Here is a 26512-nt window from a genome sequence, read left to right on the forward strand (position 1 = left end):
TTTATGATCCTCCAGGTCCTTATAGAGAGGCTAGTGGCATCATATCCTTAATGGCCATCATCATCTTTAACACACAGAAAAATACTTTTTCATATGATATTGCCTTGTACTGTATCTAGAAGTGATCTAAATAGTGAGTAAAAACCCTGATACAGTATCTGATACCGCAGACATATTATGTTCTAATCCTTACTATAACGAACAAGACATGAGTAAGTGAGACTACAGCAGTGTATAAAATTACACCACACAGATATGAAATCCATATTATTACTGGTGCACATGAGGGATGAAATTGTGTTGTGTTGCCTCTGTGTATGAAATGCGCTATACATATAAAGTTTGATTTGATGAAAAATAGCCCAAGCAATAGCAGCTGAAGGGGAGCAACTGAAAAGAGAAATAAGGGAAAGCCATGTTTGGGCACGTGACATGCTTTATCAACGTTGGCCTGCAGAGGGCAGACATGCTGCAAAAATGAAAAATAATTCCTTTTAGATGTTTTATAAAGCTTTTGTAAATGGTGGCTTCATAAAAAAGGTCTGGTATGAATGTATGGTTGTACTGAATTGTGAGACTGGATGGGAGTAAGTAATTAAACGCTGATATAAACCATGAATTGCAAAGGCTTGTTAATTATACCCTTATATTTTTATGAGAATCAGTGTTTCACAAGCAACAAGCAATAAAAAAAAAATCATCCATCTTCTAATAGGTTGCTTCTTGCTTATTGTGAATTCTGAAACAGTCCTGGTCCCTGAAAAATAAACACTTTTCATTCACTTTGACCCCAAGAGTCCCGTTCCACTACAACGGAAGCAAATGACATCAGCCTGTTTCTCGTCAGCTCTGTCCCAACAGCGTTCCACCACGACTCGAGTCACTGAGCGAATCACATTAACGCAATCAGGGGAAAATAAACCAGGTTTCATTTCCTGGATGGTTCGTTTGGCAGGCCTCCATGTGTCGTGTCCTTAGTAGGAGGTCGTCCCGGGGGGCACAGTGGGTCAGTGGACCAGGAAGTGCAGCTCAAGCGGGGGGGGGGGGGGGGGGCTACCCCAGGTGCGGACTATCAGTGAGGGAAGCAGGCGTATCTGGTACAATCAGTGCTAGATCAACAGTGTGGAGCCAATCATACAAAGCACCAAAGTGGACATGTGACTTGAAATCATTCTCCGTGATCTGTAGCCGTACTGTAGCATCGAATTGTCTTATCCAATTGTACTTTCTATCAATGGAGCTCCTTTTGCAGAGGCTTATCAGAAGTAAATCAGGACTATGTTATGGCCTTACAAAGTTCTATGGGACATTGCCTTCCGCCGATACACACCTAACTTCCTCTCCGTTCTCCCGTCACACCCTTTCTACACATTAGGAACAAGGCAGGGTGTGACGGTGAAGAACAAAGCCAGCAGGCAGCGCTCGAAGGGTTACACTATTACAGCCCGTATATGAAAACCACCAACATGGAACAGGGGTTTCAGTTTGTGTTCAGTTCCGTTTCAGTTCACTTTTCAGTCTGAGTTCCAGTTGAGGTTCGATTGACATTTCAAGAATAAAACCTAACGCTACCCCCCCAAAAAACAGTTGGACCTCATAGGAAGGGATTCTGGTTGTGCTGGTCAGCCTGCTGGCTCAGAGCGCTCGCTGAGGAAAAGGGCAGCAGCGGCTGGGGCAGGTTCCCCGGCATGTCCAGGCCGGGGTGGGTAGGGTGGGTGGCGGAGGTGGGCAGGCCGGCAGGCTGATGGCTGGCCGGCAGGGGCAAGGAGGCGCTGTAGGGGAGAGAGGAGGCCGGGGGCACCGGGGAGGTGGAGCTGGGAAGCATCTGGTTCAGGGTCAGACGCGGTTGGTCACTTTGGAACGGGTTGGTGGCCGAAGGAGCACTTAGTCCTGCAGAAAAAGAAGAGACAGGGCATGTACACGTACTCCCAGAGGTCGTAGGTCAAAGCGTTGCACATGAAATGAGACTGCGCTCGGATGAGGTGCCCACTTATGCCGTACAGTATATGGTGTCTTTCCATCGCTTGGTACCGGGTCAACTTGATCCAATATGATTTGACTAGACTTGCTTAACCTCATAGGGTTATTTTGTTTTCGTGCTATGGTACGAACAAAACCCATCCAGCCACCCACACACGCGCACACACACACACACACACACACACACACACACACACACACACACACACACACACACACACACACACACACCCTGTAATGATATTATTGGGATTCACTGACCTGAGAGGAAGGGGTTCTTAGTCTTTGCTGGGGGGTTGGCTGGGATCAGGGAGTCTAGATTGACCAGGGAGGCCGCTGTGGGGTCCAGGAAGGACTCGGGGGTCCGGCAGGTCCGGGGGCTGGGGGCGGCCAGGCTTTCGCCCAGGCGGGAGAGGTCGAACATCTCTGGACTGCCCTCGCCTCGTCCGTTCACATGCACTTGACCCCCGTCCATGGCTTCATCGAACAGGTCCCCCCCGTCTAGCAGGGAGCCAAGATGGAGACAGACATGGAGTCACTATGAGCAGGCGGCTGAGGCAGAATCAAATCAAATCAAACTTTATTTATATAACGCAATTCATACACAGAGGCAACACAATGCGCTTTACAGAGAGCAAGAGGGAGGGTGGGCATAGGTCCCACCAAAGAGAGAAAGAGGTTGCTACTCTGTGACTGACCTGTCGGGCTCATGGACCGAGGAGAGGGGCCCTTAGCTGCACCTCCAGGCCCCCCGCTGTTTTCGTCTAGGCCAGAGAAGGGGTCACCCCCTGAGGCCCCTGAAACAACACATCATGGTATAGTTAGTTCACACTGAGGTAAGATATTCCGTTCCATGTCTATAACAAAGTTTTAATAGTTAAACTTTTTTTCATTAGTTTTTATTTTTATATCGTTTTAAGTTTTTGTTTTCAATTTCTGTTTAGTTTTTATTAGTTTTAAAGCAGGTTTGCTAGTTTAGTTTCATTTTTATTTTTTAAAAATGCTTAGTTTAGTTTTTATTAGTTTCAGTATTAGTTTTAGTTTTTTCTTCTTCTGCGCAAGCCTGGTGAGACCATCCTGATCTCATGAGCTCATGTTGTTTCATTCTGTGTGAAACAAACCATCTGGCGCACGTCAGCTTACTTCTGCGCAGGGGCACAGCTAAAAAGGTGGATGGAGGATAGATTTCATATCCACCCAAAATACTAGGCTTATGTATGAAATGAAAAGTTTAGTTTTGTAAACACACAATACAGTTTTAGTTAGTTATCTTTTTTTTTGTAAAGCCTAGTTTTTTTTATTTATTTCATTTTATTTAACTATTTTTTTCATTTTTATTTTATTTTATTTAACTAAAATGTTTTTTCACACTTAGTTTTCATTTTTTAGGCAGTTTTTCGTTAACTATAATGTCCGTGGTCTATAAACACTTGATCTAGGCCTAAGTTATCTGAGTGTATTCCTTAGGGGAGGGGGCACCTGTGTTGGCAGGGGAGGCCCAGGGTCGGCTGCTGGCGCTGGAGGGGAGGGTGGGGTTGGGGTTGGGACTGGGTGCGGTGAGCGGGCCCTCCCATGCGTCCGGGGGGGTCTGTGTGTGCTCCCAGGGCGGGGCCGGGCTGCTGGAGGCTGGGGGGGCCATCCAGGGACTCTCGATCGCAGGGGGGGAGGAGCGCACTTCCACTTTAACAAAACAAGAAGACACCAAATAGGGATTTCTACCGCTTTGTTGTGAGTGGGCTACATCAGGGGTTCTCGACCTTTTGTAACTTAAGGCCCACTTTGAATTGTTAAAACAATTCTGAGGACCACCTTCCCAAATACACGAGGGAAAAAAATGGTGGTCCGTCACTTTTCTCATCCGAGGGTGAGGGAAAGTTTGCATCCGAGGGAACGTTCGCTAGCAATCTACGTTAGCTGAACACATTTGGAGGTGATTGGCGTGGTGATATTCAAACTGGTCATTGAAATTATGCATTTTTACTTGAATCTTTTTATGTATGTGTGAATTCTTGAGTGCATTTAGATAAAATGTAAATGACCAAACTTTAGTTCTTTTTTTCTAACCATTTGGCAGTCGGCTACCACTGCCTCCGTGGCCCACTAGATGGCGCTCTGCGGACCACTGGTTGAGAATGGCTGGACTACATGATGAATGTTATAAAGTTGGCTACAGCTTATATTGGGTATCTGGATGTTATATATATGTATATATATATATTTTTTTTTTTTTACAAAACGAGGCTGTGTATTGGTTGATGAATAAACAACCCATGAATGTATTATGCAATTAACCCATTAGGTAGTAGTACTGACACATGAGTGGTGAGTTCAGGGACGTGTGGAGAGTGGACTGTACTGTGGTCATCTATGAGGCACTGCTAGAGCAGGAAGCAAAGAGTGATGATGAGGTCACCGTTAATGTTTAGTCTTACCCATTGTGTCCCAGGGGTCGGAGCCGGCCGGGCGCGCGGCCTGAGGCCGTATGTCTCCCCCTGACAGGTCCCAGGGGCTGTCACTAGGGGGCGCCTCAGAGGCCACGGCGAAAACATCCACAAGGTCCATCAATGCAGACTGAGCAGGAAAAAAATTGGTCTTAATGGATGCAAGCACACGTCTATAACCAATGAGGACGAGCATAAGTGCTGCTTTAAGGGGCAAATAATTCACGGATGTTTTTACGTGTGTGTAAACTACGACACATGGAGTGTATGAACGGTGTAAACGGTATAAACAGGTTCCTACCCCGCCTCCACCCGGCTTCATCTCTCGTTTGCTCTCCTCGAGAGCTTTCTGGAGCAGCGACTCGTCTCCCTGGCGACTCTGTTGCTCCTGGCAACGGACACACAGACATACGGAGGCATGTGAAGGCTTCGGGGGCAGAACCTCTGAATCTCACAAACTCTGTTTACAGCTCGAGACACGCAAGGTCAGAGAGACGGACGTGCGCGGTCACGCGAAACGCGCGTCCGAGAGCTGGACACGCGGAGAGAGAGGGCACCGAGGTAGAGAGACAGAGAGACTCCTCAGGTCAGAGAAGAGGAGAGAGCAGTCAAGGACAAGGCACTTAGTGAGTGCTTCCATTGTGCTTTCCCTGGCGAGAGGGAAGAGGAGAAAGAGAGGGAGGGAATAAGAGAGGGAGAGAGAGAGAGAGAGAGAGAGAAAGAAAGAAAGAAAGAAAGAAAGAAAGAAAGAAAGAAAGAAAGAAAGAAAGAAAGAAAGAAAGAAAGAAAAAGAAAGAAAAGGAAAGAGAAAGAGAGAGGGAGAGGGAGAGGGAGAAAGAGAGAAGAGAAAGAAAGAAAGAAAGAAAGAGGTAGAGAGTGTGCTTTCCCTGGCAGAAAGAGTGAAAAGGAGAATGAGATGGAGGGAATAAGAGAGAGAGAGAGAAGAGAAAGAGAGAGACAGAGAGAAAGAAAGAGAGAGAGAGAAAGAAAGAGGGAGAAGGGAGAAAGAGAGAGAGAGAAAGAAAGAGAGAGAGAAGAGAGAAAGAAAGAAAGAGAGAGAGAGAGAGAGAGAGAGAGAGAGAGAGAGAGAGAGGCACAGAGCAAAGGGAGGAGGAGTCAGGAAGCAAGGACAGTAAAGATCAGCCAAAAAGTCAAAGAGTAAAACACCGAAGAGAGAGAGAGAGAGAGAGAGAGAGAGAGGGAGAGAGAGAGAGAGAGAGAGAGGGAGAGAGAGGGAGAGAGAGAGAGAGAGAGGGAGAGAGAGGGAGGGAGAGAGAGGGAGAGAGAGAGAGAGAGAGAGAGACAGACAGACAGACAGACAGACAGACAGACAGACAGATGAAGCAGTCACAGAAAGACAGGAGGAGAGGGAGCCTGGCAGGAGGAGTTAGGCTGAGCTGTGCAGGATCCCGGAGGCTCCTCGTTGACAGCCAGGGGGCGCTACCTGCTGGTGCTCCTCTTTGCTCAGGCTCAGCGCTATCTGGAGCTGCGTGTCCTCGTCCATGTCCAGGGCGATGGGAGGGCGTGGCGGGGGAGGCTGCGAGGACGAGGACCGGCGGAGTGGGACACAATCAGTCACAGGTGGACAGATGAAAGAGACAACCCGTCTCAACACTCCCCCATATGGCATGCAAGTCATTCTACACAGTTAGAGGAGTTCGCCCGGGCACTCCGTCGGACTGCACTCCCCCGCAAAGGGATTAGCCAATCGCTAAGGTCGGAGGGGCTGAGGGCGGGACCTCGTACTGTGCCAGCATTAGTCTGAGAGAAAGGGAAACATCCAGTTGGTTAGTGGGACAGAAGGATGCGGCCTGTTCCTGTTTTAGAGAGAGGTGCATGCCGCAGTTCGGGGACGAGGGCGAGAGACACCGAAGCTGGAGAGGAGTGAGCGTGAGTGACATGCGTTCAGCCTGGCTCTGAGGGACCCCTAGACGGAGAGGGGCGTGTCTCTCAGTGGGGGGCGACGGGGTGGGGGGGGGGGGGGTGGTTTGGTTAGGGGGGGGGTGGAGGGGTGCGGCCCGCGCGTCTCTGTACCTTCCTGGACTCCTCCTTGCTGAGGCTCATAGCGATCTGAAGCTGCGTCTGCTCGTCAATATCCACGGGGGGTGGCGACTAGGGTCAAGGGTCAAAGTAGTTAGGAGGAAGACGAATCAAACTGCAAAGGTCAGCTCTACAGAAGCTCTCGTTGTTTTGGGTGTGACGAGGACTTTTCATTACATTACATTCACTGACAAACACACCGGACGATGAGGGGACATCTAGCAGGCACAGCGAGTACACGGCAAAAAACACTCATTCAAATACAAGAAATACATACTGAATTTGAGGAAATTACTTAATACTAGTGAAATTATCTGTCCATGAAGCAAGATACTGAATTTGAGGAAATTACTTAATACTAGTGAAATTCCATGCAGCAAGATAATTTTACTTGATAAGAAATCTTAAAATAAGCTGGTTCCAGTCTAGAAATAAGATAGAAACTAGTAAATAACTTTAAAAACAAGAGAATTAATCTCATCTTTCCAAATCTACGATTTTAAATCTTGGCAAGTGCAGAACAATTTGAAGTGTAAAGTACTAGTAAAGTAGAGATGATTCGCTGAGTAGAAGAGGGAAGAGCTATCATCACCTGAACGCTCATTACAGGCAATAAAAAAACCTCCCATTTCCCTGTCTGATAATACGCAAGGCCTAATGAGTTCTTGCTTGTTCACATGGCCTCAGTGGGCTGTATTTGCCGCAATGTTACTCTCAACACACACTCACACACTCGCACACTCACACACTCGCAGAGGGCGTTTGATGCTCTGGCTATCTGCTCTGGCTATCGATAACAGTCCTGGCGGCCGAGCCGGGCTGATGAGCAGCGGATCGATGCGAACATCCCGTCCGCTCCCTCGTCCACTGAGCAGCAGCCCCCCCCCCCCCCCCCTCAGCGTCCATCCCTCTCATTGGCTGTTATTGACTCCATCAGGGGGGCGAGAGAGGACGCCATCGCTCTCTGTTAACGGCCAGGGGAAATGGAGGCCTCTTAGTGGAGGTTTGGTCTCCGTAGGGGATGGAGTCTGAGTGGGAGGCCGTGTCTACGGTGTTCCCACAATGCACGCTGTCAGCAGGAAGTGGAGGAGCCTCTTGGTCAGTGCCAGGTTGGGGCTTTGAGGTTTATGCTTGGCGTCAGCGCATTGTGCGTGTGTGTGTTTGTGTGTGTGTGTGTGTGGTAGGGCTGCAAATTTCAAGGAATTTTATTAATCGATAACTGTTAACCTTAACAAACGATAGTTGATTAATTGATAAGAACGTCCCACACTGGACTGCGCTTTGCTCGCTTCATTTTTGTGTCGTCTTCCGCTGTGTCGTTGAAATTTCCCGGCATCCCAATTAGCCTTCACTACATGGCGTGGTGCCCTCATGTGCAGTCAGACCCTAAATCATGATTACATTTCACACAACTCCCGTTGATAACGTTCGTTAAAAAAAAAAAAGTTCTGTTCCATTAACAAGCAGTTAATCGAGTAACCAAACCTTACTCGAGTGAATTCTTATCGGCAATTAATCGATAGTCAGTTAACTGTTAACATCCCTAGTGTGTGTGTCTTCATGTGTGTCTGTGTGTGTGTCTTCGCATGTGTCTGTGTGTGTGTGTGTGTGTGTGTGTTTGTGTGTGTGTGTGTGTGTCTTCGCGTGTGTCCGTGTGTGTGTGTGTGTTTGTGTGTGTGTGTCTTCACCTTCTCGCTCTCTTCGCGGCTCATGGCCAGGGCCAGCTGCAGCTGTAGCTCCTCCTCCCCAGTGGTTTGGGGGCGGGCCTGCTCCATGTCCGAGGCCACTTGGGGGCTGGAGGAGGAGGCTGAGCCCCCCGCCGAGGAGGAGCAGAGGGGGCAGAGGGGGGGAGTTCAGGGAGGCAGGAACAGGGAGAGAGAGGGGGAACGGGATAGAGAGAGAGGGGGGGGGGGGGACAGGGTCGAGGCGGGACAAAGACAAACCCACATTAGTCTCGTTTTTAAGGGCAGAGTTTGCAAACTGGCACTTTTTGCATGTTAATACTGTGGTCCAATGGCTGTTGTTCCAGGCCTGCTCTGGCATCGCCACGCTCTGTCTCTCTCTGCCTGCGCTCGGGAACAATGGTGGATCTGTGTGAGAGGCTGGGGGGGGGGGCGTTATTACCCCAAATCCTCTGGGTCGGCTCCAGGACACAGACCCAGGTTTTGGGGTGGGGAGGGGGGACTGGCGGTGCAGTCTGGGTGCCCGGTGGCGGGTCAAGGCTGAGGTGGGGGTGTGGGGGGGTATGGGAGGGTAGCAGGGCAGACGTTGGCACAAGGTCTCTGAACCCTAATCGCTTCCACCACATCGCCCCTCACTGTCCCCCCACCCGGTCTGGAATGCGCCCTGGCCGGGAGCTACCGCCAACCTCGTGACCGGCGCCCCCCGATCCATCCATCACCCCCCCCCCCCCATCGAACCCTCAGCCACGGCCGGGCTGTACCCCCGAAAGACCACCAGGCACTGGATCACGCTACCCCACGTCACTACTGACACCACCTATCATAATGATACAACTGTTTATGTGGCAGGCTAAATGTCAAAGGATGAAAATATGCCGAGCGTTGCAACTGCCCTGAAGCATTTCACAGTGGAGAACATTCCTTTGTCCTCAGATGCTCCTCGGAGAGTTCTGATCCTGGTCCGTTAAGTATGTGAGGAAATCAAAGAGAGAGCAGTTGTTGGTCTTTCTCTCTCTCTGGTCTCAAGTGCGTCTCGCTGTGGGGAAATCAAAGACGCCACAGAAACTAGAAGTATGATATTAACACGGTGACTCAGTTCCCACTGACACCACACTCTGGCTGGACATTAGCAGTTAGGACACACTGCAGAGACCACACCCTCTGACCACACCCACGAGACACGTCAATATGAGTCCTGCTGCTGCTACCGGGGGCTCCTTCTCAAATGTGGAATTTTCATTTCAAATATTTAAACTCGTGGGGCAGTTGAGGTTTCCCTCATTTCCAATGCCGACGAGCTCACAGGCAAACGCAAACATCAACAAAACATAAGCAATTTACAAACAATGATACAATTGAGATGCCAATGGCCACAGTTATGTAAACGGACCTAACACAACCGACACAGTCACTCGACGTCCCTGGCCGGCCGGTCGGTCAGGCAGGCGGCGGGACCCCTCTCGGTTCCACCTCTCTGCCCGCCTGCCGGAGCGCATAATAGACCACAGACAACAGCGGCACAGATCCACGTGAGAGCCGTGACACAGAGAAACAGGGCCTCCCGTCCTTTGTCAGCGCCGTTTAGCTGACGTGAACAACGGCAGGAGAATGAGAGGAATGCACATGTCATCTACCGTACCGGCGCACCCCGGTTTGGGTGAGAGAAGCGCCGAAACCAACCGACGCTTACCGAGAAAAACCAGGGTGACACTGAAGAGAGAACTCATCAAGGTCCTTATGTCCAGCTGCTAGAAACACAATTATACTTCACATGACCGACGATGTTTGCTTGTTTTAGCCACTAGTCTCGGTACAAAAACACCGAGATACTGCTGACAGGCTATCTTTGCAGCCCCAAGGGGGAACAGATGAACTTTTTGTCCCTTTCTAATGTCAACTGAAAAGATAAGATGATAAGATGGTGAGTTGTTGTTACTGAGCTTACGTCTGTCACCTTAACAGATCATCTGTCATGGTCACAAGATAACAGCCAAAACCCACTAGGCATGTCTCATCCAAAATCCCCATTAGCAAGGAGTATTTTTCAGGCATTCCTACACATAATGAGACAGTCATCTGGATGTTATATAATGAAACAAAAGCTAGCTTGAACGCCTGAACTCTGATTAGATCATTCACTACATTCCTTACACATGATATATTTTTGGAGAGCTGTATTCCGGCTCTGGGGGACATACTGTTAGTCCCGCCAAACACCTGAACATTCGGTGTGTGTGTATGTATGTGTGTGTGTGTGTGTGTGTGCGCGTGCGGTCATCATACCTACACGCAATGCATATGTATGTGAATATTCACAGTGAGGCGCTACTCACAGTTGAATGAAGAAGGCGAGCCTCTGGACCGACTGAACTCGTCGCCGTAGAGAGACGCCATGCTAGGCTGGCTGTGGTGGCGTCCGGGGTACGGGGGCGGAAGGGACCCCGAGCCCATCCCGGCGGAGGTCCCCGTCATCCTCTCCTTGGTCTTCAGGGCCTGGGTCCTCTCCTGCTTCAGCCTGTCCTCGTCCCTCATCAGGGACACCAGCTGCTTGGCCTTCTCCCTCACGTTGACCCCCTGGTCGCGCCCGTCGCGGTCCGTGTACTGGAAGTCCCTCAGGGTCTGGATGGTGTAGACGTTCTCGCGGCACTGCTGGGCCACGCGCTCCGAGCCCGTCTTGATCAGGTAGTCGAGCAGCGTCAGGGCCTTGTAGACGTGGCGCCAGTTCTTGCCGTGGTCGTTGAGGCGCTTCCAGATCATGCCCATGACCTCGGTGAAGGCCACCACGTTGAAGGTGAGGTCGGCGATCTCCGACATCAGCGAGCTGGGCGGGCCCCAGGGGTCGTTGGAGGTGGCCTCTCGGACCTTGATCTCCGCCTCCGAGTAGTTGTTGACCATGTTTTTCATCTGGCGGCGCAGCGATGAGGTCTGCATGGCGGCGGCGTCGGCGGCGTCTCACAAGGGGAAGAGGAAGTGGACGAACGACGGTAACAGCGGCTCGGCCACCGGCGTTCTCTCAGGTGGGCGGAGGGGGGGGGGAGACGACCCAAGATGGAGGTGAGTTCAGAAAGGGAGGCGTGGTGAGGTGGTCCTCCTCAAGTTCAACGACGTCCAAGAGGATGTTCCTGGTGTGTGAGAGGACATCCCAGTTAGACATAAACTGATACCAAGGCTAAGACTGGTCATTCCACTCAGAAGAGGCACGGAGTGAAAGTCACCTTTGACTCGACCCAGATCCAACCGTGCTCTTCTATCTGTTCGCCTAAACATGTCTGGATTCAATGTAGAAAAAAACAACAAAAAAACAGTCTACCTCACTTACTCCTGTCCCCATTCAGTGTGTAGAGAGAGGGGGGGGGGGGGGGGCAGCACGGCCCCTCCCAGTAATGTGAAACTCAACACCTGGGCTCGGTTTTCCCTGGGAGAACTTAACAGTGACACTGAGAGAACTGTGGGAGCTAGCTACTCAAGATCTTCCCTCAGTAAGCAGAGATGAGCTGTGCTGGCGGCCATTTTGAACATGGTTCATCAAAGGGAGGGTGTTTTTTTTCAGGAGTACAAATATTAGTTTAAGGAGGGATGTGACCGCCGGGCCATAACCCAGGGTTGCCAGTGTAAAAAATATCATGCCGCCATTTTCCTTTGAAGGACGTATTATCACAACAAGGAGCCCTCTTTCCCGTTTGTATGATGTGATTGTCTGACTCTCAGGGTTCGAAAACAAAACTTCTAGACAAACCAGTTTTCACAGTCACACGAATGCACTCACTGCATAATGCGCACACACACACACACACACACACACACACACACACACACACACACACACACACACAGACAACCATAGTTGAACAGAACAGTGCTCTGGGGGGTTTCTTACTTTTAAAGTACTCTTAGGGCATAATGAGCTACTGAAGTGTGGACATCAAATTGCAAGTGAGGGACACAAGCAACTTTCCACTCATGATTCAGCCTTAGTCATTAAACAAACCATTTAGATGCATGAACATGCAAGATCAATCTCATGACTCGGTCAAAAGCGTACTGGCATGGGTTAGCATTTCTAAAATGTTAAACTAAAAGTGCTTTGGCGTGTGACTGGGAGGCTTGTGACTTGTAAATGCTGTGTTATTGATTGTTTCACGTGCAGTCCCATTGAATACAATGGGAGTAAAACTGACACGATTAATGACAGTTGAACCTGAGGCAAAGTATCCTGTATGCAAACGACACTACAAATATCAATACATCCACAGTGGCATACCCATTTAGGCCTACTCACGCATCGGATGCCGAACCCTAGCGTAAGAGGGATGGAAATAGACTGATGAGTGATGAAAACAGACAGGCCCAGAATGCTTCCTGGGTCAGCTGACCATAGACATCATCTCAAGTGGTAGACAGGCAGGACGGTCCAGCCTTTAGCTCCTCCGACACCTACTGTCTGGCACCCAGACAACCCTGGGAGAGATTCCTGGGATTCCTTCTCTCGAACCCTGTACAGGAAACGTCTATAAAATGGTCAGAGCCGGGCAGTATTCCTAGAAATCTGAAAACAGGGGACTGGGAGACGATAAGGGGACGGGATATGGAGTGAGGTACCGTGATGGTAAATCTGTCGCAGGCCTGATGATGATAAACAAGCCACAGTTTGACACCTCTCTTATTATGCGCTGTCACTCATGTGAAATGCGAGGATGAGCAGTGAACTGCATGTTTTAGCCAACTGCGGTTGATATAACGAGAGTTAGGCAACACAGACCTATTGACGTCCCTCCCCAAAGCCAAACTTCTTCACTAATGCAAATATTAGGGTGCTTTGCGCCTTTATTTTAAGGGGTGTAAGGATTTTGGATCACCTTGAAATAGAACTTCAACATTAGATAATGTGACCTATTAGTTTTGATATGGCAGCTGTCCCATTCCTAACTTAATCTAAATAAATAAATAAAGAGTATAATAACTCCAGACAATGTATTGTATTTATTACAATGTAATAACCACTATAGCTTCGTGTAGCCTATAGTTCATGTAATAATATGGATTCACTGTGAAGTGGCTTAGGGTGAAGGTTGAGGCTGTGTGCTCCGGTATCGGACTGGGCTATTTAAAACTTAAACTGTACACAGGTTATATTTTAGATAGTCTGTTTCCTTGTCCATCTTAGACCATCACTTTCGCTCCTGGGTGTTGTAGGCTATCAAACTGGGGCGAATGAAACGACATTGCGTCAAATACGACGATCGTAGAGCACAACTGCGAGCACAGACAAAGTGTACAACCATGACTCAGCTCCGTTCTGGAGATAGGAGTTGAAGTAATAAAACATGTAATAAACCAAGTTAAATCACGGTTATCGGTTACGGTAGGCCCACTGGATGAAATCACTTACCTCTCGCTTTGCGCGTCATTGGTGTCCCAACTTGGGGACCCTTTCAATAGAAACGCCTCCTCTCAACATCTTCCGAGGCTTTTTCGAATATAACCACCGTAGAAAAATATGGTGAAATCACAAAAGAAAATTTCACGAGAACGGAAAAGTTCAAAGTGTTTTTTTAACGGTCCGGGTTGGAATACAGGTATCCTAGAAGTGCGATATTGCGTGTGATAGAAAGTTTGGTGTGCGTGCACGTCTCACAACATAATAACACCCAGGCGCCAGGTTTGTCGAGGGAACAACCCCCCCCCCCCCCAAAGCACACAGTCACAACGGAACGGGAGAGGCGGACAGAACAGGGAGGGGTGACGCGGGGCCTGCAGAGTCAGACTTTAACCCTTTCTCTCCCTGTGGGATGGCATTTGAACCCGGGCCAATTAGCCTGTCAAGAGCAGGTGACTGGAGGAGACAGGAGTGTTTCAGAGACCCCGTGGATCCATATTCTCTCATTTGCCTGTCCAAATAAAGAGAATACTGTGTTTATATTATACACGTCATACAAGTAGCCTATAATATTGTTTAGATAGACGGATACAGGTTTTAGTTTAGTAGATGATGTCACTTATGATTTATGGTTGTGATGGAACTTCTTGATGTGTGGCTACAAATCTTCAAGGAATAAAAGAGTGAAGCTTCTAAGGAACTCTGCCCCACCTCCACCACACCATGCTCTCTCTAGCCTGCTACTTATTCATTTCCGCTAATGCCCAACCCACACCCACACACACACACACCCACGAACACTAACACTCCCCTTCACACACAAACATTTATACAGATACAACTCTTGTATCTGTACCCCCCCCCCCACACACACACACATACATAGTACATACACACATACATACACACATGTAACTGTATACACAAGCTGTCACGTGACATGGCGTAGTAAGAATACATTCCTTTATTTAGATGACCGACTAACTTCCAAGGCCTGAAAGTGTTGAGAAAGCAGGATATTCAGGAAATACCGGCCCCGCCTTCCAGCTACAACGACCAGCGTCTGAGGGAATCCACAACAAAGCAAGAACTGAAGAAAGATGAACAATTTCCTCTAGTTGCCAATCAGAAAAGGACTAAGATGCACAGGAGGTCTTCCCTACAGTGAAGGACAGCTACTGTACCAGCTACCTTCCCACAAACCCTCCTTCCTGGTGGATTGGACATGTTGCACCTGCTACTTCACAGTGTTTTCCTATCATATGTCATGGTCACAACACAAGGTCGGTCTCCTCCCCCCCCCCCCCGGTCTAATGCTCACTCCGGGCCTTGTTTTCTGTCTGGCCGTCCTATGTCTTTATTTTCCCTGAAAACAGACTCCTGAGCCCAGTCTTTGTTTCCAGACAAAGCCCTGGTGACGTCACCACAGAAAGACATGCTGGCGGAGTCCGCGAGGAGGGGGCGGGGCCAGCAGGCACGGTGATGACATCACAGGGATGTGAAATCAGGATCTGTGGGGGGGGGGGGAGGGAGGGAGGGAGGGAGAGAGAGGGAGAGAGGGAGAGAGAGAGAGAGAGAGAGAGAGAGAGAGAGAGAGGGAGAGAGAGAGAGGGAGAGAGAGAGAGAGAGACAGACAGACAGACAGACAGACAGACAGAAAGAAAGAAAGAAAGAAAGAAAGAAAGAAAGAAAGAAAGAAAGAAAGAAAGAAAGAAAGAAAGAAAGAAAGAAAGAAAGAAAGAAAGAAAAAGAAAGAAGAAAACAGAGAAAGAAAGATCTTATCTACAAAAATATTATTTACAATCCTATAGTAAATGGTATATCCACTACTGATTAATTAAAGCTGGTTTAAGCTTTGCGGAATTTAGAGAGAGAGCTCTAATCTACAAAGGTATATTTTCAATCCGACAAGTATTAAAATAAAATGAATTAAATGAATTAATAGATTAATTATAGCTGTAGTTTGAACTTTGTGCCTAATTTAGAGTTGGAGTCAGGGGCACTGTGTAAGAGTTTCCAATTCAGGGGCCCTCATAAACCACCATTGGCCGGGCAGAAGGAAACCTTCTTGAGCAACCCTTTGTATGGGAGTTAAGAAGTACTTTGGAGTTAAGTGCTTCTTAACTCGTTCGGAAAACCCGGCCATTATTATTACTGTTATTATTATCATTATTATAGGCTTGAGGGGCACAATATTATATTCTTTCATAGGGCCCAAAATGTCTATGGGCACACCTGGCTGGAGTGAAAATAAGACTCGGGTCCTTTGGTGTAATGGTCTGAGTAATCCTCATCTTCTGACGGTATTTTTCACCAGGTTATCAAACCTTGGCTGTTTACACACAACACAGTGCCTCTCCATGGGACAGACAGATCTTTCTCTCTGCTGCCCTCATGTGGTCATCTGTTTTCATTTGAATACTTAGGAGTGGCCCTTACATCATTACACTTTTGTTTATTGGAAATCGACCCAGAAATGGTGTTTTCTATGAGCTTTTATGATTGAAATGTGGTTTATAGACCAAGTGGATGAAATTCATCACAGACTCTGTCGCTGAGACCCTCATCTAGTTCAGCTGCCAGGGTTCTCACCCACACCAAGCCCTGGTAGCACATCATCCCCATCCTCATCCAACACCACCACACCCTCACTCAGCACATCACCCCACCATCATCCACCACACCCTCATCCAACACATCCCCCCACCCTCATCCACATCACCCCCACCCTCATCCACATCACCCCACCCTCATCCACCACATCACCCCCACCCTCATCCACCACATCACCCCACCCTCATCCACCACATCACCACACCCTCATCTAACTCATCACCACATCTTCATCCAACATATCACCCCACCCTCATCCACCACATCACCCCCACCCTCATCCAACACATAATCCCCACCCTCATCCAACATATCACCACCACCCTCATCCAACACATCATCCCCACCCTCATCCAACACATCACCCCACCCTCATCCAACACATCACCCCACCCTCATCCAACACATCACCACATCCTCATCCAACACATCACCCCACCCTCATCCAACACATTACCCAACCCTCATCCAACACATCATCTCCACCCTCATCCAACACATCACCCCACCCTCATCCAACACATCACCCCACCCTCATCCAACTCATCACCACATCCTCATCCAACACATCACCACCACCCTCATCCAACACATCACCCCACCCTCATCCAACTCATCACCACATCCTCATCCAACACATCACCACCACCCTCATCCAACACATCACCCCACCCTCATCCAACATATCACCACCACCCTCATCCAACACATTACCCAACCCTCATCCAACACATCATCCCCACCCTCATCCAACACATCATCCCCACCCTCATCCAACTCATCACCCCACCCTCATCCAACATCTTCATCCAACATATCACCCCACCCTCATCCAACACATCATCCACACCCTCATCCACCACATCACCCCACCCTCATCCACCACATCACCACCACCCTCATCCAACTCATCACCCCACCCTCATCCAACATCTTCATCCAACATATCACCCCACCCTCATCCACCACATCATCCCCACCCTCATCCAACACATCACCACCACCCTCATCCAACTCATCACCACATCTTCATCCAACATATCACCCCACCCTCATCCAACTCATCACCACATCTTCATCCAACATATCACCCCACCCTCATCCAACACATCATCCCCACCCTCATCCAACATATCACCACCACCCTCATCCAACACATCATCCCCACCCTCATCCAACATATCACCACCACCCTCATCCAACACATCATCCCCACCCTCATCCAACATATCACCCCACCCTCATCCAACACATCATCCCCACCCTCATCCAACATATCACCACCACCCTCATCCAACACATCATCCCCACCCTCATCCAACATATCCCCCCACCCTCATCTAACTCATCACCCCACCCTCATCCAACATATCACCCCACCCTCATCCAACACATCACCCCACCCTCATCCAACATATCACCCCACCCTCATCCACCACATCACCCCACCCTCATCCAACATATCACCCCACCCTCATCCAACTCATCACCACACCCTCATCCACCACATCACCACACCCTCATCCACCACATCACCCCACCCTCATCCACATCACCCCCACCCTCATCCAACACATCACCCCACCCTCATCCAACTCATCACCACACCCTCATCCAACATATCACCCCACCCTCATCCAACTCATCACCACACCCTCATCCACCACATCACCACACCCTCATCCACCACACCCTCATCCACCACATCACCCCACCATCATCCACCACATCACCCCCACCCTCATCCACCACATCACCCCACCCTCATCCAACTCATCACCACACCCTCATCCACCACATCACCACACCCTCATCCACCACATCACCCCACCCTCATCCACATCACCCCCACCCTCATCCACATCACCCCCACCCTCATCCACCACATCACCACACCCTCATCTAACTCATCACCACATCTTCATCCAACACATCACCCCACCCTCATCCACCACATCATCCCCACCCTCATCCAACTCATCACCACATCCTCATCCAACACATCACCCCACCCTCATCCAGCACATCATCCCCACCCTCATCCAACTCATCACCACATCCTCATCCAACTCATCACCACATCCTCATCCAACATATCACCACATCCTCATCCAACATATCACCACATCCTCATCCACCACATCATCCCCACCCTCATCCAACATATCACCACCACCCTCATCCAACATATCACCCCACCCTCATCCAACATATCACCCCACCCTCATCCAACACATCACCCCACCCTCATCCAACATATCACCCCACCCTCATCCAACATATCACCCCACCCTCATCCAACACATCACCCCACCCTCATCCAACATATCACCCCACCCTCATCCACCACATCACCCCACCCTCATCCAACTCATCACCACATCCTCATCCAACACATCACCCCACCCTCATCCAACACATCCCCCCACCCTCATCCACCACATCACCCCACCCTCATCCAACTCATCACCACATCCTCATCCAACTCATCACCCCACCCTCATCCAACACATCATCCCCACCCTCATCCAACACATCATCCCCACCCTCATCCAACACATCATCCCCACCCTCATCCAACACATCACCCCACCCTCATCCAACTCCACTAGCTTCTGATCAAGTCCCACATCTCCTACAAGCTCCTCCTCCTCCTCACCTATAAACCCCTCCATGCCCCTGCTCCCCACTTTTTATTTATTTATTTCATTTTGTTTATTTGTACAGGGACAATGCACACCAATCAAAATTACTACAGTTGTAGCTGGGTAGCTAGTTTTTTCCAGATAAAAACATAATAAAAAGAAACACTATAAAGACAAAACAGATCCAACATTCCAGTCCATTTACTATTTAAAGCGTCTGTGCGTTTTTAGAAATGTGCTATATAAATGTAATCTATTATTATGATTATCAGTAGTAGTAGTAGTAGTAGTAGTAGTAGTAGTAGTAGTAGTAGTGGTGGTAGTAGTAGTAGTAGTAGTAGTAGTAGTAGTAGTAGGAGTAGTAGTAGTAGTAGTAGTGGTGGTAGTAGTAGTAGTAGTAGTAGTAGTAGTAGTAGTAGTAGTAGTGGTAGTAGTAGTAGTAGTAGTAGTAGTAGTAGTAGTAGTAGTAGTGGTGGTAGTAGTAGTAGTAGTAGTAGTAGTAGTAGTAGTAGTAGTAGTAGTAGTAGTGGTAGTGGTAGTGGTAGTAGTAGTAGTAGTAGTAGTAGTAGTAGTAGTAGTAGTAATAGTAGTAGTAGTAGTAGTAGTATTAAGAGCCAAAAAATGTTTAATCCAGAGGTGGAGTGATCTAAGGTGGGGCTCTAATGGGAGCACAAAAAGAGTGTTTTGTTTGTTTTCACGCCTTGTGTTTAAGCTTCAGTATTGAACAAAAGTATTTTCTTTTTTTTTTTTACAATGTGTAAAATCTTGAGAATGGAATAAACCGTCAATTTACATTGCAACTATTATATTATATTCAATTATAGTGCTCTAACCACACTGCGAATTCAAAGAGCCTTAATAGGGTAGGAAATCTACTATTGGAGAGGAATCGTATTGGATGAACATGGTGAATGGAAATTGTCAATGAATTTGCCAAATTAAATGTTTGAATCTTGACCAACAAATGCTGGAAAAAGCAAAAGAGGAAAAGAGGAACAAACAGCATTTGTTCCTCCAAAAGAGGAACAAATGCTGGAAAAAGCAAAAGTGAAACGCCCTTAAGTGCAAACTTGCACAGTTAACAAAGAGCATGAACCTAGTATAAGTGTATGTATGGCTGATGTTTCTCTCAAGGATGTCAGTCCAAATTAAATTCATGATATTTGTCCATGGAATTTAATTTGGACTGACACTCGGTGGTGAAGTATGAGTGGGTCGAGGCTGGTTTGGGATTGGGCCCGTGTGTGTTAACACAAAACTGCTTTCCTAGTTCAATCTTGTTGGAACTAAGACATCTGCTGGAAAAAAAAAAAAGTTTTTCCCATTGACAGAAATCTGAGAATGAGTTATTTTCTCTCTGCCTTGATACAGCCAGGGGAAAAGTACAGCGACCTTTCTGGGACTGAAAGCGCCTTTAGCTTTCCTGAGGAAATAACTAAACTGGAAACAGCTGAAGTTGGTGAAGTTGCCTGATGAAGAACTAAATGTCAGGCAGCTTCACTTTAGTTTTCAAGTATATGCATTTGGTGTTTTGGTTTTTCTTCACTTTCTTGTTCAACTTTGGTGAAGTTGCCTGATGAAGACCTACAGGTCGAAACGTTGCATATTTATGAATGAAGTGAATCCGGGAGCAGTAATTCCAGTGTGTGGATCTGTGACTTCTCTCGCATGGACAGGTATGTAGTCTATGATTATCCAGCACCTGGCCTAACACAGGCTGGATGTGCACACAACTACTCTGCCCTTTGTAAACTGGAAACAGCACCATCTAGTGTTTGAAAAGGAAGCTGCACTTACAAGCTGGACCCGATCCTACAAGAAGGTGTAATGAGAGTGGAGGGAAGACTGAGTAGATCAACCATGTCTGAGGAAACAGAACATCCAAAGATCATCATGTCTCAACACTTCTCTTCTCTGCAGCACAATCTGGGCACAGTGAGCCCAACTACACCCTCTCACCGCTGCGTAAGAAATACTGGATCATCAAATTCAATTCAGTTGCAGTTCAGTTGGTCATCTCAAAATGTGTGCTGTGTCAATGTGCGAAAGGCAGAGCAACGGAATAGAGAATGGCTGACCTACCTAGCTAGTCTGGGCCTGGGAGCCGGTCTGGGGCTGGTACGGTCTGGGGTTTAGTCTTTAAGCGTTTAATTATCTTATTATGCTAATTATTCAAATTCCCCAACATGCAACACTTAGCAACCAAGCTTAATCTCTAATCTAAAGCCTGTAGATAGACATTTTAATCATACACGTTCATAGGAAACAACATTTCTGGGTTTCATACAGGCCATATAGGGGTTTCCAGTAGACTACTTTAATGACTGGGTTTCAAATATCTGGCATGTACAAATAGTGAACATTCTCTGATGGCTAATTTATATGTATGAATGTACTTCCCATTCATAGCATGCGCGTTTATTTATGTATGAATGTACATCCCATTCATAGCATGCGCGTTTATTTATGTATGAATGTACATCCCATTCCTAGCATGCGTGTTATTTTAGTAAGCAGTGTGAAGTTTAGATACATGTACATCCAATTGAGGACATTCCTGACCTATTTGGGACAATGCCACAGCTCTTTCTGCCATAGCGGTCTCCCCCACTGTGACACCGAGGAGCGCGTTGAAGGACTAATAGGATTCAATCTGGAGTATCAGACGCAGCAACAGGAGAGCTGTCTCCATGGCAATAGACTTTATCTTTTCTCCGCCAGACCACATTCATCTCTGTGAATTGTTTGTTGTCGTCTGTACCACATTGGACTCTGTGGTACGATAGGAGAGAAGAGCTCTTAATGTGGTCTGCTCAGTCGAAATGGCCTGAAAAAGGGATGGTATAGAGAAGTGGGTGACGTTGACGTGACCTGCCTGTCAATCATGAGTCTTCACTCCAGTATCTGCGGTCTGAAGTGAATGTGAATGAATGTGTACTTCATGATCTGTAACCAAGGAATACATGATATGATCACCTTAAACAATAGTGTGCTCTGTCCATCAACTGCTTCAAAGATATGAGCCCAGCTGGGAACTGCTGATAGATCATTTCCAGCTAGAGTAATAATTAATAATTGAGGAACTGTATTCCTTACTGAACATGTAGTCCCCTTGAATTGAATGGAAAGGGAGAGAGACAGACAGAGACTTTATTTTGTCCATAATGCATTCAGCTATTATTTTTCTGACTGGATGAATTGAGCTGCTATTCTTAAGGGGCGGCTGTAGCTCAGTTAGTAGAGCGGGTCTTTCAATGATCGAAGGGTCAGCGGTTCGAATCCCAGCTCCGACTGTCCACATGTCGAAGTGTCCTTGAGCAAGACACCTAACCACAAATTGCTCCCAATGAGCAGGTTAACACCTTGCATGGCAGCTACCGCCATTGGAGTGTGAATGTGTGAATGAGAGGCCATTGCCGCTAAGGTGGAAATGCGCTATATAAGTGTAGTCCATTTACCAGTCATGTACTGTATAAGTCTAGAGACCATATCATATTAAAAACTATAATAAATCCAGGAGTAGGCCTATTGAATTTTAACAGAGCCCCATCCTTATTCAAATGCAACTCACACCATGTTGTCTTCTTCTGCTGCTGTGGTAGCAACACTTACAGAAACAATGCTGTGATAGTTTAGTTCTAATGAAAAATGCATCACCATTTCTCCTGAGTCACAGCAGCGCTCGGGTGTTTAACAAGTCTGCAGCAGTGCTGAGGTCGTGATCACAGTAGAACAGTGAGTTTTGAAAACATGAGTCACACACAACAAAAGCTCTCAACACAATACTTGAATAAGGGAATAATAATGTACCAGCGTGTCTGTGGCAACAACAGGGAGACAGACACATTTTTTCCTCTCGTGCAAACGATTCAACAATTTCCAGCTTGATTTAACACTATTATCTCTATTCTTTACATGCAGCTGAAGAGAACATCACTGAGCTGGAGAACCCGATCATCTATTCTGGAACACGAAATCAATTTATGATCATCCAGCAGGAACATTAGCTCAACGTATGACCCTAAAGGCTATAGCACATAATGGCTATAAGGGCTATAACGGCTAATAACTGGACTCAGTATTCACAGTTTGCGTCAGTGCACAATGACGGGGGGCTGTTATCTGAACACGATCCATCACACTCACCCCCCCCCCCAGATGTGACACAGCCAGGGCTACCCCACCGCCCACTTCCAGAAACCCAGAAGTCACTGGTGGTTACTCAGCATGACATCAAATGAGTTATTGATCATATAGTCTCGCGATGACGAGTATCTCCCCAGACTATCAGTCAGAACAGCAACAAAACCAGATCTATAAAAAACACTTTTTTAAAGTGTAGCCCAGCCTATTATTCAATTAATTAGTAAAATGTCTTAATGAATACTCAAAAAACTGCTTGACTGCTTGAGTAGTCTAATATCCATGCATGATTTTAAAAAAAATAAAAAAAAATCATAGTAGGCTATATTAGTAAGCGAGAGGGCAGAGGCGATAATGATACGCAGTGACGTGATACCTGAACAGGAGGATATAGGCTCGAGGCACGACTCTGCATCACAGACCCACGCGCTGCCCGGTGCGCAAGATACCGAGCCAGGAGCGAGCGTGCAGGTGAACACAACCGAGGGTTAGTCTACCTTTTCCGTTGATGCCGCCGCCAAAACGTTCAACTCTTGTGCCGGGGCATCACCATTTAGGCATGAACGATGGGCAGACGGTCCACCTCGCATGTTAGCCTACAGGTGTGAGCAGTACGCCGTCTCAAATTCTCCACTTTACGCAGCACATGTCTGGCTCTGATATCAAGATGTCAAACATCTAGACAAGCATGGAGGTTATTAAGACAGTCAGGGCGCAGTGGAGAGACCAAGAAAAGAAGAGGGAGGTCAGGTCCTCCAGCACTGGCAATCGGCACCCGACGTCTGATCGATTCCACAAGAAGTCAGTTGATCCACTTGCAGCGCTGGCGATCCCCGCTCCCCTGGAGGACCTGCGTCTCATCAAGCCCCGCAACTGCCGGCGAGTTGTTGTCCTAGGCGCACCCAAAGTGGGCAAAACGAACATTCTGCGGCGCTTTTTGAGTGATGAGTTTGAAGAACGATATGAACCGACAGCCGAGGACTTTTTCAGAAAGCTCTACTACATCCGAGGGGAGACCTACCAGACTGACATCTTGGACGCAGCCAGCGAGAGAGACTATCCCGCGAAACGGAGATTATCCATACTGACAGGTAGTGCACAGCCTTTATATATTCCCATTATATAATATGCTATAGATAAATGAACATAACACGGTTTGCATTAAATCAATCTGAATCTAGGCTAATTGACTGCATCCTTTTTTGAACAGGCGACATATTCATCCTTGCGTTTGGTGTGGACGACAGAGAGTCGTTCAATGAGATCTGCGTGCTGAGGCAAGAGATCGTAGCCGCTAAGACTAAGCTCATGAAGTTAAAAGATACTGCGAGAGTGCCGATTGTAATATGCGGGAACAAAGTGGACTTAAAAATGGAGCGAGTTGTCAGCCGGTCCGAAATGTGCGAAGCTTTCGGTGAGGACGCTGCGCTTTTCGAGGCTTCAGCTAAAGATGGTACCGGACTGGAAGAGATGTTCCGAGCTCTTGTGGGACTAAGCGGACTGCCCGTTGAGACCAGTCCGTCACAACACGAACATATATCCATCCATACATATGTGTCTTTGTTGAGCACCAGCCGGCGGGGGAGAAGACGCAGCGGCGCGCTGGGGTTGGAGGCGCCCTGTGGCGCGGTGTACCCGCTGGCCTGTCGCCCCAGCTTCAGCTGTGATCTGCAGAATGTCCTTGGACCAAGCGCAACTAAACGCAGCAAAGCTATCGATAAGTGTCAGATTCAATGAATTGTGATACTTCTCACGAACATATTGTAGTAATACAATACATATAATGTAAAGAGTTATACTCTGCAGCATCTGGTTGGACCAGAGCAATTATTGTTTTGTGTGTAGGCTAGCAATGAATCTTTTTTTATTTTATTAAATCCATGTAACAATTACATCGACTTCAATTGTTGTTTATTCTTTGTCACCTTATATTTGTCTCCTCACATCATGACAGGTTCGCCCATTGGGCCAACAAAACATAATAGTTATGACTCAGACCATGTCCAGACACGGAACTGCAGGCGGAATAGTGTTGGCTGACCCACATAACTGATAAGTATAAATATACAACGATGACCACTCCAGACTGCCTCAAAAGCTCTCTAGGCAATGCGATTGTTCCGATTCTCAATTGAACACACGCCTACACAGCCATCTGCAACAGAATTGTGAATTGAATTGAGTTCCTAACCATGATGGACATGTAGGCTACAACCAATATGAGCTTCGACAAGTGGTCTGAGTATAAATGATGATAGGAAGTTGACCATGTTAAGTAGGCACCAAAACGATTATATAAAACTTCCAGTTCTAATTCAGCACCATGGACAGGGTGAGCCCCAATTGTGACTTTGAATGAGGCGATGACAGGATACAGTTTATCAAGGCCATATAAGGTCATGTGACAAGGAGCTCAGTAACTGATTGGTCCTTTTTGGCCAGTAATTTATCATCTAACATTACTGCATATCTGTTATCTGTCACTACAAGTGAATTGAAGGAGATGAGCCAACATGCAGGTGCAGCTCAACAATTAGAATATCGTGAAAAAGTTCAATATTTTTTGTCACTAATTTCAGAAAGTGAAACTCATTATATTATATAGATTCATTACATCACAGAGTGAAGTATTTCAAGCCTTTTCTGAGACACTGAATTTGTGGTTTTCAGTAGCTGTTAGCCATAATCATCAAAATGACAAGAAAAAAAAAAACTTGAAATACTTAACTTTCCTTTTGCACAAATGACTGCATCAGCATGGAGGCAATCAGCCTGGGAATATTTCACTTCATGTGTAATGAATCTATAATATATGAGTTTCACTTTTTTTTCCAGAATATTCTAATTTTCGGAGATACGCCTGTAAAGATCAGTTCGCCTCACATGATTATGGGACAAGAGACGAGGACTCGTTCCTGCCTGGTTGACCCTTCACCCCTTCCTCTTTGAAAGTATGAACCAGTAGTAGAAAGATAAGCACACTGGATGGGAGACTAGATGTGCCGGTGGCACTCAAAGGTCACGCGTTTGCGTTCAACATGAAGTACACTAGAAATAATAAAGACAAACGGTGTCCATTTTGGTTCAGTCTATGGAGCTGCAGATGTTTTCATTAGGGGGCGACAGGAAAGGGGTCTTCTCTGACACACTTCCTGTGGAACTGTGAATATCCTGTCAAGTTTGAGCACGTCCGGGCGATCTAACCTGCCAGAGAGTTGAGGTCCCTCGCATATGATCCCAAAACTGGTTTCTGTCCCTCTAATCCTGATTGGGAAGTCTGCTCTCCTTCCTCTTATGGCCCTGGTTCTCCACGGACGTTCTGTGCCGAGTCATGCTGCCTCTTGGTGACGCATGTCTCCAGTTCCAACAGCAGAGCTGGTAACATACTGTCCAATAAGGCCAGGCCAGGCCAGGAGCACCTGAGACCCCTAGGGAGAGGACCAGGAGAGGGATTAGGGACAGCTAGTCCTGATATCACAAGACTCAGCTGGAAAGAGAGAGTTCTGATATCGTTTTATGGCCCAAACCAACGTGACATGCAACACCGCTAAACTACTGTGATGGTGAACAATGTGTGTCAGACCAGGACAA

General features: G+C 47.4%; 2 protein-coding genes across 6 annotated transcripts; one reads left to right on the forward strand and one right to left on the reverse strand.

Annotated features, from left to right (window-relative positions):
* Nucleotides 1-30: 30 nt before the first annotated feature.
* On the reverse strand, nucleotides 31-26171 carry epn3a (epsin 3a). 5 transcript variants are annotated; one of them, XM_084438183.1, is made up of 11 exons: nucleotides 26126-26171; nucleotides 10477-11265; nucleotides 8150-8268; nucleotides 6456-6533; nucleotides 5866-5958; nucleotides 4723-4809; nucleotides 4413-4551; nucleotides 3460-3660; nucleotides 2679-2777; nucleotides 2242-2481; nucleotides 31-1890 (listed from the first exon to the last, which is right to left on the reverse strand). In XM_084438183.1, the coding sequence occupies exons 2-11, from the start codon at nucleotides 11072-11074 to the stop codon at nucleotides 1595-1597; spliced, it is 1950 nt and encodes a 649-aa protein (XP_084294309.1). In that variant the 5' UTR covers nucleotides 11075-11265; nucleotides 26126-26171; the 3' UTR covers nucleotides 31-1594. The 5 variants fall into 5 exon arrangements, with proteins under 5 accessions (XP_084294309.1, XP_084294306.1, XP_084294308.1 ...); XM_084438180.1 differs by lacking the exon at nucleotides 26126-26171 and adding an exon at nucleotides 13533-13784; XM_084438182.1 differs by lacking the exon at nucleotides 26126-26171 and adding an exon at nucleotides 12423-12458.
* On the forward strand, nucleotides 23610-24658 carry rasd2a (RASD family member 2a; the record flags this gene model as incomplete). Its single annotated transcript, XM_084439120.1, has 2 exons — nucleotides 23610-24012; nucleotides 24132-24658. 2 exons carry the CDS (start codon nucleotides 23610-23612, stop codon nucleotides 24656-24658), a joined length of 930 nt encoding a protein of 309 aa, XP_084295246.1.
* Nucleotides 26172-26512: the final 341 nt, after the last annotated feature.

This window comes from Borostomias antarcticus (genome assembly GCF_949987555.1).
Source record: "Borostomias antarcticus genome assembly, chromosome: 5".
In the NCBI taxonomy this organism is placed as follows: domain Eukaryota; kingdom Metazoa; phylum Chordata; class Actinopteri; order Stomiiformes; family Stomiidae; genus Borostomias; species Borostomias antarcticus.